The 15,069-nt window shown below is 44.3% G+C and overlaps 1 protein-coding gene across 2 annotated transcripts in view; it reads left to right on the top strand.

The window, feature by feature from the left end:
* The window catches only part of bbs2 (Bardet-Biedl syndrome 2), a 104,974-nt gene that overhangs the window by 73,373 nt on the left and 16,532 nt on the right, over positions 1-15,069 (top strand). For both annotated transcript variants that reach the window (XM_038807029.1, XM_038807028.1), the window contains exon 15: positions 6,876-7,013. In XM_038807029.1, the coding sequence (XP_038662957.1) occupies positions 6,876-7,013 (138 nt within the window). The remainder of the gene's footprint in view (positions 1-6,875; positions 7,014-15,069) is intronic.

The raw sequence follows: 15,069 nt of genomic DNA, 5'->3' as shown, positions 1-15,069 counted from the left end.
GGGACCCAGGTGAAAATAAGCACCTACTGGAGAATGCAAAACAAGAAGCCGCAACTGATATAAATAGCAAAACACAACCGATGTGTGTACATACATTTTCTCTTTTTCTTTTTCTTTTCTGTTGTTTTACCTTTGTTTTGTATAACATAAAAAATCCTTAATAAAAATATTTACTAAATAAAAAAGCCGAAACTTCCTTTTCCCTGTCTGATAAAGGTACTTTTCATATCCTTTAAGTAAGTCAGGTTTGGTAATAAAATTCGCTTGTCCCACCTTTTCAACACTGTCTTCCTAACGAGAATAGGATATGATTCTGACTTCCTAACTGTTGACTTTTCCACATACAATCATTGTGTTCCATCCGGCTTTTATACCATCACAATAGGTGAGCTCCCCGCTCCCGATGGCCTCGGGGAAATACTCGGAGTCCGGTAATGATAGCTTCATTGAAAATTTGGAGGTAGTTTCGCCAACACTTCGTATTGGGGACAGGGTCAAGGGAAATGGTGAATTCGGGGGAGCCACAGATTTGAGCCAGGGAAGTGGGTCGGAAATTTTCGGAAATGGGCGGAGAAAGGGATTAAGACACTAAAAATCTGTTTCTTGGGGGCCGGTTTGCTGGGTTGAAGGAGCTGGGAGCGAAGTATGGGCTGGAGCAGGGGGAAATGTTTAGATACATGCAGGTTCGAGATTCAGGAAGGAGATACAGAGCTTTCTGGTGGAGCCGGCCTCCACATTGCTGGAGGAGGTGCTGACGACAGGGGAGAAGGGGGTATTGTCGGCTGTTTACGGGCTATTTTGGAAGAGGCGAACGCATCATTGGAAGGGATCAAAGCAAAGTGGGAGGAAGTCTATTTAAAGAGTTGGGAGAGGGTATGGAGGAGGGGTTCTAGTGTGAAGTGCTCCGGAGAGTGAATGCCTCCACCTCGTGCGCGAGGTTGGGGCTGATACAGCTGAAGGTGGTACATAGAGCACACCTCACAAGGGTGAGGATGAGCCGGCTCTTTGAGGGGGTAGAATATGTGTGTGAATTTTACAGGGGAGGCCCCGCAAATCACGTTCAATGATTTGGTCCTGTCCAAAGCTGGAGGATTACTGGAAGGAGGTTTCTAAAGTGATGCACGTGAAACTGGACCCGGGCCCTCGGGAGGCCATATTCGGGGTGTTAGACCAGCTGGGGTTGGAAACGGGTGCGGAGGCAGATGTTGTAGCCTTCGCCTTGTTGATCGCTCGAACGCGGATCCTGTTGGGGTGGAGAGCATCCTCTCCACCCTGTGCCCTGGCGTGGTGGGGCGACCTGTTGGAATTCTTGACTCTTGAGAAGGTTACGTTTGAACTGAGGGGAAGGATGGTGAGGTTCTACAATTTATGGTCGTTATTCATTATGCACTTTCAAGAATTGGATAACATCGAACATTAGTTGGGGAGGGGAACTGTATGTGTTAATGGCGACTATGGGTGATTCCTGATTCCTTTTTTTATTTGTTAACTTGTGGGCAGTTGTTTGGGGGTTGATGGGAGGATAGGATTGTTGTTGTTATGGGGATTGACATGATATTCGTTACTGCTTATTGTTTATTGTTGGTGGGTGCAAATATGGGAGAAAATGTGAAAAAGGAGAATAAAAATACCTTTAAAAAAACAATAGGTGAGCTCCAATCACTGCAACACACTTCGATGATATTATTCTTCAGCATGCTTTCAAACTTTTTTGTACCTGTACCTTTGTGGATTGAGCCTGTATGGATGGTGCTTAATTAGAGTAGCATTTCCTACATCCACGTCATGTATAATTACCTTTGAACTTCCAATTGATTCCCACATTTAGCTCTATGTGGCTGTAATAACTTTTAGGTCATTTTGATTTTCTTCCAGAAGGTAACTCGGCATTTATCCCAATTTCTTATCACTTCTTCATTATCCAGTCTAATTCGAGGAATGTCAAATTCAGAATCATCTGCATTTATCTCTTCTCCCTGAGTTAGAAGCGGCACAGTGGTAGCACTGCTTCCTCACAGCACCAGGGACCTGGGTTCAATTCCGGCCTTGGGTCACTGTCTATGTGGCGTTTCGACTTTCTCCCCGTGTCTGTGTGGGTTTCCTCCGGGTGCTCCTGTTTCCTCCCACAGTCCAAAGATGTGTAAGTTAGGTGGATTGACCATGCTAAAAATTGCCCTTTGGTATACAAGGATGTGCAGGTTAGGTGAGTTTATGGCGCTAGGGCATGGAAATGAGCCTCAGTAGAGTTCTCTTTAAAGGTTGGTGCAGACCTGATGGGTTGAATGGTCTCCTTTTGCATTGCTAGAATTCTATGGTTCCAATCTGTTCTATGGACTAACACCTCCTTTATCAAAATACCTTTTGAACATATTAGGGGCTGAACACAAGGGGCTGGTTTAGCTCACAAGGCTAAATCGCAGGCTTTTAAAGCAGACCAAGCAGGCCAGCAGCACGGTTCGATTCCCGTACCAGCCTCCCCGGACAGGCGCCGGAATGTGGCGACTAGGGGCTTTTCACAGTAACTTCATTGAAGCCTACTCGTGACAATAAGCATTTTTCATTTTTCATTAACATGACCCACTTGGTGAATTTTCCTTCTATGTGGTGTTCTTATCAAATAATTCACCTCGCTCAATTTGCTTTCAATTTGATAGGGCCCACAAAATCTTGCTTTTAATGGCTCACCTACCATTGGTAAAGATACTAACACTTTCTCCCCACTAACAAAACAAAGAATTTTTGATTTCTTTCCCACCTCTTTTTTCATCACATGCTCTAACAATTTTTAAAACTTCCTGGCCAACTCACTAGTCCTAGTTAATCTCTCCTTAAAGTTTGACACATAGTCCAACAACATAGTCCCGAACGCTGACTCACCAATTTCTCTCTGACCAATTTAAGTGGTCCTCTTGCCTCTTGACCAAAACTCAATTCAAATTGATTTAATTTAGTTGGTTCATTGGGTGCATCCCTAATTGCAAATAGTACAAATGGAATTCCTTTATCCCAATCCTCTGGATAATCCTGACTACAGCCCCTCTATTTGGTCTTTAAAATTTGATGCCATCTTTCCTTTTGATTCTGGATGTTTACAGTTAAGTTAAATTGCTTTATTCCTAAGTTATTCATAACTTCCTTTGGACCCACGGTAAAGAATCACTGAAATGACTACACGATGACATCACTAAGTTCCATCCCACCATCAGACTCACCATGGACTACTCTCCAGAATTGGTTGCATTTGTGAACACACGCATCACCATCAAGGACAGTCACCTCAGCACTATGCTTTATGCAAGTCCACAGATAACCTCACGATGGTCCACTTCTCCAGCTTCTACCCTAAACACATTAAAGAAGCTATCCCCTATGGACAAGCCCTCCATATACACAGAATCTGCTCAGACAAGGAGGAACGTAACAGACATCTACAGACGGTGGAAGACGCCTTCGTAAGAACGGGATATGGCACTCGACTCATCGATCGACAGTTCCAACACGCTACAGCAAAATACCGCACCGACCTCCTCAGAAGACAAACACAGGACACAACTGACAATGTCGTCCAGTACTTCCCCGGAGCGGAGAAACTATGACACCTTCTTCGCAGCCTTCAACACGTCATCGATAAAGATGAACATCTTGCCAAGGCCATCCCCACACCTCCACTATCTGCCTTCAAACAACCGCGCAACATCAAACAGACCATTGTTTGCAGCAAATTACCCAGCCTTCAGAAAAGCGACCATGACACCACACAACCCTGCCATAGCAATCTCTACAAGAGTGCGAGATCATCGACATGGGTACCACCGTTACACGTGAAAACACCTCCCACCAGGTACATGGTACATACTCGTGCGACTCAGCCTACGTTGTCTACCTCATACGCTGCAGGAAAGGATGTCCTGAAGTGTGGCACATTGCCGAGATCATGCAGACATTGCGACAACGGATGAACGGACATCGTGCGACAGTTGCCAGGCATGAATGTTACCTTCCAGTGGGGGAACACTTCAGCAGTCAAGGGCATTCAGCCTCTGATCTTCGGCTAAGCGTTCTCCAAGGCGGCCTTCAGGATGCGCGACAACGCAGAATCGCCGAGCAGAAACTGATAGCCAAGTTCCGCACGCATGAGTACGACCACAACCGGAACCTTGGATTCATGTCTCATTACATTCATCCCCCACCATCTGGCCTGGGTTTACGAAATCCTACCAACTGTCCTGGCTTGAGATAATTCACACCTCTAATGATTATCCCTCTCTCCAGTCGTACAATCTGGACCTGTAAAGACTCGCATTCAAAGTATCATCTTGCATCATTGACTTTGTCACTCAGCTGATGAAATGAAATGAAATGAAATGAAAATCGCTTATTGTCACGAGTAGGCTTCAATGAAGTTACTGTGAAAAGCCCCTAGTCGCCACATTCCAGCGCCTGTCCGGGGAGGCTGGTCCGGGAATTGAACCGTGCTGCTGGCCTGCTTGGTCTGCTTTAAAAGCCAGCGATTTAGCCTTGTGAGCTAAACCAGCCCCTGCATTCGGAAAGCTAATGATTTGAAACAAACCTGTTGGGCATTAACTGGTGTTGTAAGACTTCTTACTGCGCCCACCCCAGTCCCATGCCGGCATCTTCACATAACTTCCTTGAATAACTTTGACATAAAATTGGATCCCTGATCTGACTGGATTTCTTTTAGTAGTCCATATCCGCTAAAACATTTGGTTAACTCCTCGCTCTCTGATCAAACATGGTTTCTGATAACTGAACTTCAGCCTCCCTATTGGTACACCCCGAGTCTCTTCATCCTGTCTCAATCTGTGGCTTTGTGATCTTGTCACTACACAATCAGGAAGCACCCCTGAATATGCTTCTTGCAACTAACTCAGTTGTTTAACTTTCCATCAACTTTTCAACCACAGTAGGCATCACTTCCACCTGTGATCCAGCTATATGATTACCCAGGAAAAAGTGTACCCCTGAAAAGGGTGATTTTTCTATTATTCCCACCACCACTTTTCACCAGACTCTCTAAACTTCCCTTATATGGTGGCATGTGACTTCTCTCACCACTAATTGCATGTATTACTACCTTTTCTGGCAATACTCCTGAACTACATATCTACATATTTGGAAAGTTGAACTGTTATCCTTTAGGGTTATGTACGGATCCTCAAGCTAAATTTGTGTCTGAAAAGCCCCGACTGTTCCTCTATAGTTTTACCTAATAACAGTTTTCATTAGTTTTCAGTCTGTTTTTGATGCAATTAAAGTTAACCGTACCAAGGTCTAGGATCTTCGTAACCATGTTACATTCTCCTTTTCAAATTTATTGTTACATTTGATTGTATTATGATTACTGTTAGTTAATCTAACAATAATAGAACATTTATCTAAGTCTAGAAAAAACTAAATACTGAGGATGTTGGCAACTGAAATAAAAACAGAAAATGCTGCATAAACTCAGTAGGTCTGGCTGTGGCGAGAGAAACAGTTACCGTTCTGAGTCCAGTTGACTCTTCTGCAGAAATGAAGAAGAGCCATGTGGACTCTGATTGTTAACTCTATTTCTCTCTCCGCAGATGCTGCCAGACCTGCTGAGTTTATCCAGCATTTTCTGTTTTTATTCTATCTAAGCCTGGCTTGTTACTAAATCAAGGTTGACATTGATGGATATAGTCATGGCTGAACAATTTAATGATAGGAATTCCACAGGGTAGTATTCAACCATCATCGGCTGTTTCATCAATGACCTTCCTTCCATCATAAGGGTCATAAATGGGGATGTTCAGTGATAATTATGCAGTGTCCATCACCATTTCTGACTCCTCAGGTGCTAAAGCAGTCCCATGTTTAAATGCAGCAAGGCCTGGACAATATCCAGGCTTGGACTGACAAGTGACAAGTAGCATTTGCGCTACACAAGTGCCAGGCAATGACCATCTCCAACAACAGAGAATCTAACCATCGCTCTGTGACATTCAATGAATTCCCCCACTCTCAACATTTATGGGGCTACCATTGACCAGAAACTGAACTGGACTAACCATACAAATACTGTGCTTTAAGAGAAAGTCAGAGGCTAGGATTCCTGTGGCAAGTAACTCACTTCTTGACTCCCTAAAACCTGTCCACCATCTACAAATCAGGAGTGTATTGGAATACTCTCCACTTGCCTGGATGACTGCAGCTCCAACAATACTCAAGAAGCTTGACATCATCCAGGACAAAGCAGCTGCTTTATTGGCATCTCATCCGCAAACATTCACTCCCTCCAACATCCTATGAAGAGTAGCAGCAGTGTGTACCATCTACAAGATGCATTGCAGGAACTCGCTAATGCTCCTTAGACATCACCTTCCACATCACCACTGCCATCTAGAAGGACAAGCGCAGCAGGTACACAGGAACACCAGCGCCTGGATGTTCCCCTCCAAGTCATTCACCATCCTGACTTGGAAATATGCCAGCCATTCCTACACTGTCGCTGGGTCAAAATCCTGGAACTCCCTCCCTAACAGCACTGTGGATGTACCTACACCATATCGACTGTAGCGGTTCAAAAAGGCAGTTCACCACCACCTTCTGGCGTGAGAATACCATGGGCTGACTTTCTCATTCTGAGCTCATAACTATTTTTAGGAAACCAAGGAAATTGCTTCTTTAATGTATTTTTTTCTCTTTCTGGGGCATTGCTCCAGATTTAATCCAGCGTGAGAAGATGAAGAACTCCCCTTTCTGCAGAGGACTGGATATGTGCTGCCATTGAATGTAGAATTGTGCCAAATAACATTGTCTAATTCCCTGACCTCATTTCAGAAGATACCTGCATTTGATGACTATTTCCATTGATATTTGTTTCCTACAAACAGGTCACCATTGGAACAGAGGATATTGATCTTGCTGGTGAACTCATCCAGTCCATGGCATCTTTCTTGGCCATTGATGATCTCCAGGTGGAAGCAGACTTCCCAGCTTACTTTGAGGAGCTGCGTCAAATACTTGTTCAGGTATGACTCATCTTGTAACTCCTACATGCAGACATGCCAATCATGAGCATCTGAAGCTGAAAGCGTTTGAATCCATGGGTTACTTTGTTCACATTTCACTATTGAAAAAATAATTTCTTCATTACAGTGAAAGCTCTTGAAATGAACCAAACAGGTTAGTTGAATCATTAGTCCAACAGACCCATAAATCAAATGCTACTTTCTTCAGCTTTTCATGACTGAAACTTGAGAGATTATTTTTCAGAAGAACTGGCAGTTTCTGAAAATTACAGGTACAATGGTATTTATTTATATATCCAATAAGAAAGGTTAGATGCAACAAATAAGTTGCTAAGTTTTTTAATTTTTGACAGGAACTTATAGGGGCATGCCCATGTACTGCTCATGTGAATGTTGATTTTCTTTAAAGCTAATTGAAGGCATTTTGTTTTAAATAAAAGGGCAAGTAATGACAATGTAACTGCCATGGTTTGAAGTGAGCCAAAAATGGTACTATATTTTAATTAATTAGAAAAAACCTTACTGAAACACTTGTATTTAGCTTTAAAACGCAGCGTATCACTTTGATTTAGGGTTTGGTCTGTTTGTGAGTGAGTTGCAGACCTAGTTATACCCATACCTTTCCAGGTTGCTCACAGCTTGTGGTTATGATGGAAGAGACCACTTTGTTTCCATGGACTATCTAGGGAGAGAAATTGTGTCACCTGTATTAACAGTCAATACGAAATGAAAGCATGGAAACAATAATAATTGGTTGGATATTGAGCCAAGGGGCTCTCAATACCTCACTCGTAATTGTCTTTGTGAAAAACAAAGAGCGCAACAGATGACAAACATCTGACGAGAATGCTGTGCACCTATTTCTACAAACTATTTCTTAGTTACTTTCGTTTTTTGATTGATTGTGGCCTGTAAAAACTTTGCTTCCAATACATGAAAATAAAGCTTTATGAAAGGGACTGTAAAGAAAAAAAATTAAGATTTGTGAGAGAAACATCATACAGTGGAGTCAAGCCTTCATCCACTATTACCAAAAAACAGTAATTCCTAGTCTTTTTCTATGAAATGCGTTTCTGGAAATGGAGTACAAGTCAAAATAACGCTGTAAATGCTGGAAGCTTCCGTGAACAATAGCTTTTTAATTTTTATTTTTATTGAAGAAATTTTTCATGATAAAATAACACCACTCTATATAATAACTACATAAAGGTACAATGCAAGAATAGCATAATCAGCTCTTAATAACATCCCATAACTGAAAAAATAATTGAAGAGGTCATACGGGGTCGAAGGCAGATGCTATCGCCTTCATCTTGTTAATAGTCCGGAGGCGGGTTCTGCTTGGCTGGAGATCTCCTACTCCGCCCAGTGCCACGGCCATGTGGATAGGGGCTGGTTTAGCTCGCTGAGCTAAATCGCTGGCTTTTAAAGCAGACCAAGCAGGCCAGCAGCAGGGTTCGATTCCCGTACCAGCCTCCCCGAACAGGCGCCGGAATGTGGCGACTAGGGGCTTTTCACAGTAACTTCATTGAAGCCTACTCATGACAATAAGCGATTTTCATTTTTCATTTCTTGTCATATGATTCGCCGGCTCCAGAGAACAACGTTCGCATCCATCCCGAGAAAAAAACACTCACCCTCGTCTTGGTCAGATGCGACCTGAGCACCATCTTGAACTAATCGCACGTGAGGAGGTGGAGTTGACCCTGTGAAGAGCCTCACTCCATATCCCCCCATCAAAAACCAGACCCAGCTTACCCTCCCACTTCTTCCTCACCTCATCCAATGGAGCCTGCTCCACCTGCAGGATCTGGCCATAAGTAAGGGTGGCATGGTAGCACAGCAGCACAGACCCGGGTTCAATTCCCACCTTGGGTCACAGTCTGTGCAGAGTCTGCACGTTCTTCCCCTGTCTGTGTGGGTTTTCTCTGGGTGTTCCGGTTTCCTCCCAGAAGTCCCGAAAGGCATGCTCGTTAGGCGAATTGGACATTCTGAATTCTTTCTCAGTGTATCTGAACAGGCGCCGTAGTGTGACGACTTGAGGATTTTCGCAGTGACGTCATTGCAGTGTTAATGTAAGCCTACTTGTGACACTAATAAAGATTATTATTATTATGTCCGAAATCCTGCCGATAAGACCCTATTCAAGAGGGAGGGCGAAGGTGCCAAGATAAATGAGGAAATTCCCTTATGCAAGAAATCGCAAACCTGGAAATACCTGAACAGATTAGTCCTCGGGAGTTGGAATTTGTCCAATCGCTCCTCAAAACCAACAAACATAACTTCCACAAACAGGTCCCCAAACCTCTCCAGACCCTGCCCTGAATGTTGAACGCAAACCCGCCGGCTGAAAGAAATGATTCCTGCAAATGGAAGCTAACAATGACATGGAACCAAGCTTAAATGCTGTCAAAACTGCCTCCAAATTTTCAGAGCGGACACCACTGCCGGCTCGAGGTAATATTTGCAGGGGAAAACAGAAGTGAGGCAGTTACCAAGGCCGCCAAACTGGAACATTACAAGAGCTCACCTACATCGGACCCCATATGGAATTCGAATCCTTGTGCCACCCCAGTACCGTATCAATATTAGTTGCCTAGTAATAAAACAACAAATTAGATAAAGCTAAGCGACTGTCTGTCTCTGAAGAAACGCTCTGCGAATCCTCGGGATCTTACCTGCCCGACTGAAGGAAACTATCAATTTGTTGCCTCTAGCAAAGACAGATTTGGAGAGAAAAATTAAGGAGATACACCCCTACCCCTGCAAAACCAGAGTCAGCCATTTCCTCCAAGAGGGGCAATCCAGCAACTACTTAAAGAGTACAGGCACCCAATTAGTCATGAGGTGGGCAAAGTAACATCAGGACTACAGATGGGAGAACAAAGAAAATTACAGCACAGGAACAGGCCCTTCAGCCCTCCCAGCCTGCACCAATCCAGATCCTTTATCTCAACCTGTCGCCTATTTTCCAAGGATCTACTTCCCTCTGTTCCCTGCCCGTTCATATATCTGTCTAGATGCATCTTAAATGATGCTATCGTGCCCGCCTCTACGACCTCCGCTGGCAAAGCGTCCCAGGCACCCACCACCCTCTGTGTAAAAAACTTTCCACGCACATCACCCTTAAACTTTCCCCCTCTCACCTTGAAATCGTGACCCCTTGTAATTGACACCCCCACTCTTGGAAAAAGCTTGTTGCTATCCACCCTGCCCATACCTCTCATAATTTTGTAGACCTCAATCAGGTCCCCCCCTTAACCTCCGTCTTTCCAACGAAACCAATCCTAATCTACTCAACCTTTCTTCATAGCTAGAACCCTCCATACCAGGCAACATCCTGGTGAACCTCCTCTGCACCTTCTCTAAAGCATCCACATCCTTCTTGTAATGTGGCGACCAGAACTGCACGCAGTATTCCAAATGTGGCCTAACCAAAGTCCTATACAACTGTAACATGACCTGCCGACTCTTGTACTCAATACCCCGTCCGATGAAGGCAAGCATGCTGTATGCCTTCTTGACCACTATCGACCTGCGTTGCCACCTTCATGGTACAATGGACCTGAACTCCCAGATCTCTCTGTACATCAATTTTCCCCAGGACTCTTCCATTGACCGTATAGTCTGCTCTTGAATTAGATCTTCCAAAATGCATCACCTCGCATTTGCCTGGATTGAACTCCATCTGCCATTTCTCTGCCCAACTCTCCAATCTATCTATATTTTGCTGTATTCTCTGACAGTCCGCCTCGCTATCTGCAACTCCACTAATCTTCATATAATCTGCAATCTTGCTAATCAGACCACCTATACCTTTGTCCAGATCATTTATGTATATCACAAACAACAGTGGTCCGAGCACGGATCCCTATGGAACACCACTAGTCACCTTTCTCCATTTTGAGACACACCCTTCCACCACTACTCTCTGTCTCCTGTTGCCCAGCCAGTTCTTTATCCATCTAGCTAGTACACCCTGAACCCCATACGACTTCACTTTTTCCATCAGTCTGCCATGGTAAACTTTATCAAACGCCTTACTGAAGTCCATGTACATGACATCTACAGCCCTTCCCTCATCAATTAACTTTGTTACTTCCTCAAAGAATTCTATTAGGTTTGTAAGACATGACCTTCCCTGCACAAAACCATGCTGCCTATCACTGATAAGTCTATTTTCTTCCAAATGTGAAGAGATCCTATCCCTCAGTATCTTCTCCAACAGTTTGCCTATCACTGATGTCAAGCTCACAGGCCTATAATTCCCTGGATTATCCCTGCTACCCTTCTTAAACAAAGGGACAACATTAGCAATTCTCCAGTCCTCCGGGACCTCACCCGTGCTCAAGGATGCTGCAATATCTTATGTATGCTTCCTTTTCATCTTAGCTAGTCTCACAATTCCACCCGTCATCCATGGTTCCCTAATCTTGCCATTTCTATCCCTAATTTTCACAGGGACATGTCTGTCCTGCACTCTAATCAACCTTTCCTTAAAAGACTTCCACATTTCAAATGTGGATTTACCCTTAAACAGCTGCTCCCAATCCACATTCCCTAGCTCCTGCCAAATTTTGTTCTACTTGGCCTTTCCCCAATTTAGCACTCTTCCTTTAGGACCACTCTCGTCTTTGTCCATGAGTATTCTAAAACTTACGGAATTGTGATCGCTATTCCCAAAGTAATCACCGACTGAAACTTCAACCACCTGGCCGGGATCATTCCCCAATACCAGGTCCAGTATGGCCCCTTCCCGAGTTGGACTATTTACATACTACTCTAAAAAACTCTCCTGGATGCTCCTTACAAATTCTGCTCCATCTACGCCTCCAACACTACACGAGTCCCATTCAATGTTGGGGAAGTTAAAATCTCCCATCGCGACCACTCTATTGCTCCTACATTTTTTTATAATCTGTCTACATATTCGTACCTCTACTTCACGCTCGCTTTTGGGAGGCCTGTAGTAAAGACCCAACAATGTTACTGCACCCTCCCTATTTCTTAGCTCTACCCATATTGCCTCAGTGCTCGAATCTTCCATCGTGCCCTCCTTAATCACAGCTGTGATATCATCTCTGACCGGTAATGCAACTCCTCCACCCCTTTTACCTCCCTCTCTATCCCTCCTGAAGCATCTATACCCTGGGATATTTAGTTGCCAGCCTTGCCCTTCCCTCAACCAAGTCTCAGTAATACCAATAACATCATATTCCCAGGTACTAATCCAAGCCCTAAATTCATCTGCCTTACCTGCTACACTTCTCGCATTAAAACAAATGCACCTCAGACCACCTGTCCCTTTGCGTTCATCATCTCTTCCCTGTCTACTCTTCCCCTTAGTCACATTGAGTTTATTATCTAGTACCTTACTGGCTTTAGTTGCTGCCTCTTTACTGGCCTCTAACTTCCTAATCTGGTTCCTATCCCCCTGCCACATTAGTTTAAAAAGGGCCACACCATCAGGCTCTATCAATATTTGGCTGCGGAACTGGTTAAAAGGGGATGGAGTTTAACAGGGCCACGGCCATGGCGTATAAGAGTAAAGTTTGATTTGGGGTGGCATACCCCGCAAGCTGTCAAGTGACTTATGATTCGAAGGACTATTGAGGTCTACCCAAGTTGGCCGCCAAGCCATCCCTCAAAACAAAGAACAAGCTGTAGGCATAGTCAGAAAACTGTCCCTACTCCTCACTCCCTCCCCGGCTCCCAATAATACCACACTCATGTAAACAATCAAACACCAAAAGGCACATACAAATCCTTCTCCCCTCTCCCAAAATCCAAACTAAACAAAAGCCCTAAGCTCAGTGTCTAAAACGACTCTGAGCTGCAGTTACCCCCACCACTGCACTCCCATTAGCTAACTCTTCAGCCAGGAGGGTGGCCCCTGCCCAGAGTATAGATAAATAAATAGCCATAACAATCAGCACCCCCCCCCACCCCCACCACCACCGAACTTTAATAAACAAAGAAACAACAGCCATCCCATACAAGAAAATATAAACTCGTACAAGAAAACCGAACAAACCCCGAAAACCACATGTCCTCCCCAATAATACAAAAACCTCAGGCAAATTCCAATTGGGTCGCCCCCAGCCCATGCTTCCTGACAAAGCCATCTGCCTCCTCTGGAGCATCAAAGTGATAGTCCTTCGAATCATAAGTCTCTTGGCGGCTTGCAGGGTGTACCACCCCAAATCAAACTTTACTCTTATACACCGTGGCCGTAGCCCTGTTAAATGCCACTCGCATTTTAACCAGTTCTGCGGCCAAATCTTGATAGAGCCTGATGGTATGACCCTCCCATCTGTAGTCCCGATGTTCCTTTGCCCACCTCTGGACTAATTCCTTCTCTGTAAAACTGTTGAACATCACGATGATTGCTCGTGGTGGTTTGCCAGAACTGGACTTCTGCCTCAGTGACTGGTGAGCTAGATCCAGCTCGGGAGGATACATCAATCCACCCTCCCCGCCATCATCTCAAACATCTTTGAAATGTAGTCAGTCGGATTTGGGCCCTCCGTTACCTCTGGCAATGCCACCCTTCTGAGGTTCTGTCTCCTGGAGCGCTTCTCCAGATCATCCATCTTGGCCCCCAGTGCTTTATCATTACCAGCTATTATTGCCATCTAGGCTTCCAAGGAGACAATCTGATTGCTCTGCCTCGTGAGAGCCGCCTCCATACGCTGTACCACCGTGTCATGCGCTTTTACCACCTCATCGGTCTTTGCCAACACCGATGGAATAGGAGCTAGGGCCTCTTCTATTGACTTGAGGCTATCCTCAGAGACAGCCCGCCACTGTTTCTGAAATTCCACTGCCAAAATGCCTGTGAGCATTTCGACTGACAATGAATAGGCCAGAGTCGCAGTAGTGTCCTCCACTGCCATTTTTTTTGCGGACAAGCCTCGAGAAGCCTCCAAATCCGTTGCTGATTCTTTATTTTGTTGGCTTCCTTGACCTGGACTTTCTGGGCATTTCTTTTGGTGGGAACCTTATCTCATCGAATTAGCAAAGTTTTAACCCAACCACTCCCAAAAACTGGGTGAAAAGGGTCAAAAATAAAGTACCCTGCCGGGAGTTGACATAAATTTGCAGTGTATCTTCCGCAGGGTGTTCTTCCTCATCTGTAGGGCAAGATTGTTCAGAATACCGATGTGACCGTGCACCAGAACTTGGTTCCAGGTTTTGTTTCTATGACGATGGCTAACAACTATCCTCCACCCTCAAAGCTACGTCGAAAAGTTAATTATTTAATGAAAATAATATATTGTCATGCACTCAATCCAGCTAATCCTCAGCTTGTCTATGCGGTCTGGGTAAGAACACAGGTGATAGTGAGATAGATTTATCTTGTAAGCATAGATGTGTGTTGATGAATGTTTGGATCATAACTTTTTACAAGCTGAGGCCATTTGTGTGTCTGAAAGAGGTGTCTGTCCACTTCCCCTGATCATTCCACAAACACTACTTTGTTCTTTTCCATTTTAAAAACTATTGTGAATTCTGCTTCTATTGTTTCTGGTAGGGCATTACATGTCCTCACAACCCACTGAGTAAAACAGAAGATTCTCTTCGTGTCAGGAGTCTGGGATTATGTTTCTGATCAGTGGGCCTGGATCCAGTGCAGTTGTATTGATGTTTATACAATTACTTTTATTTTTATATGCCCAGTCCTCCCCGAAGAGATGATTTTTGCAGGAACAAAATTAGTGTTCCAAAATTCTTGTAAATGGGACCAAAAACTTTAAAAATCGAAACCGTCAATGGTCATTTAATCAGACCCAGCTGGAAAAAACACATCATACTATCAACAGTCATACGACATAGCAGTAATTTCTAATTCCGAACACTGCTACATACTGAGGAGGATGAAGGAAGAATGAAGATGGGCTGAGCTGAATGTGGTGTGAGAAGGGGAGACACAAAGATGAGGATAAGAGAAGGGGAGAGATAAAGGAAGAAGGGCGTAGAGGAAACAATCCATGGAGTGAGGGAGTCAATATTCCTCAAGTGAAAAGGGGAGAGGTTTTCAAATATTGCATTGGGG

Source organism: Scyliorhinus canicula, chromosome 9 (genome assembly GCF_902713615.1).
Source record: "Scyliorhinus canicula chromosome 9, sScyCan1.1, whole genome shotgun sequence".
Lineage (NCBI taxonomy): Eukaryota > Metazoa > Chordata > Chondrichthyes > Carcharhiniformes > Scyliorhinidae > Scyliorhinus > Scyliorhinus canicula.
Note: the sequence above shows the minus strand (reverse complement) of the source record. Positions and strands in the feature narration are given on the sequence as shown.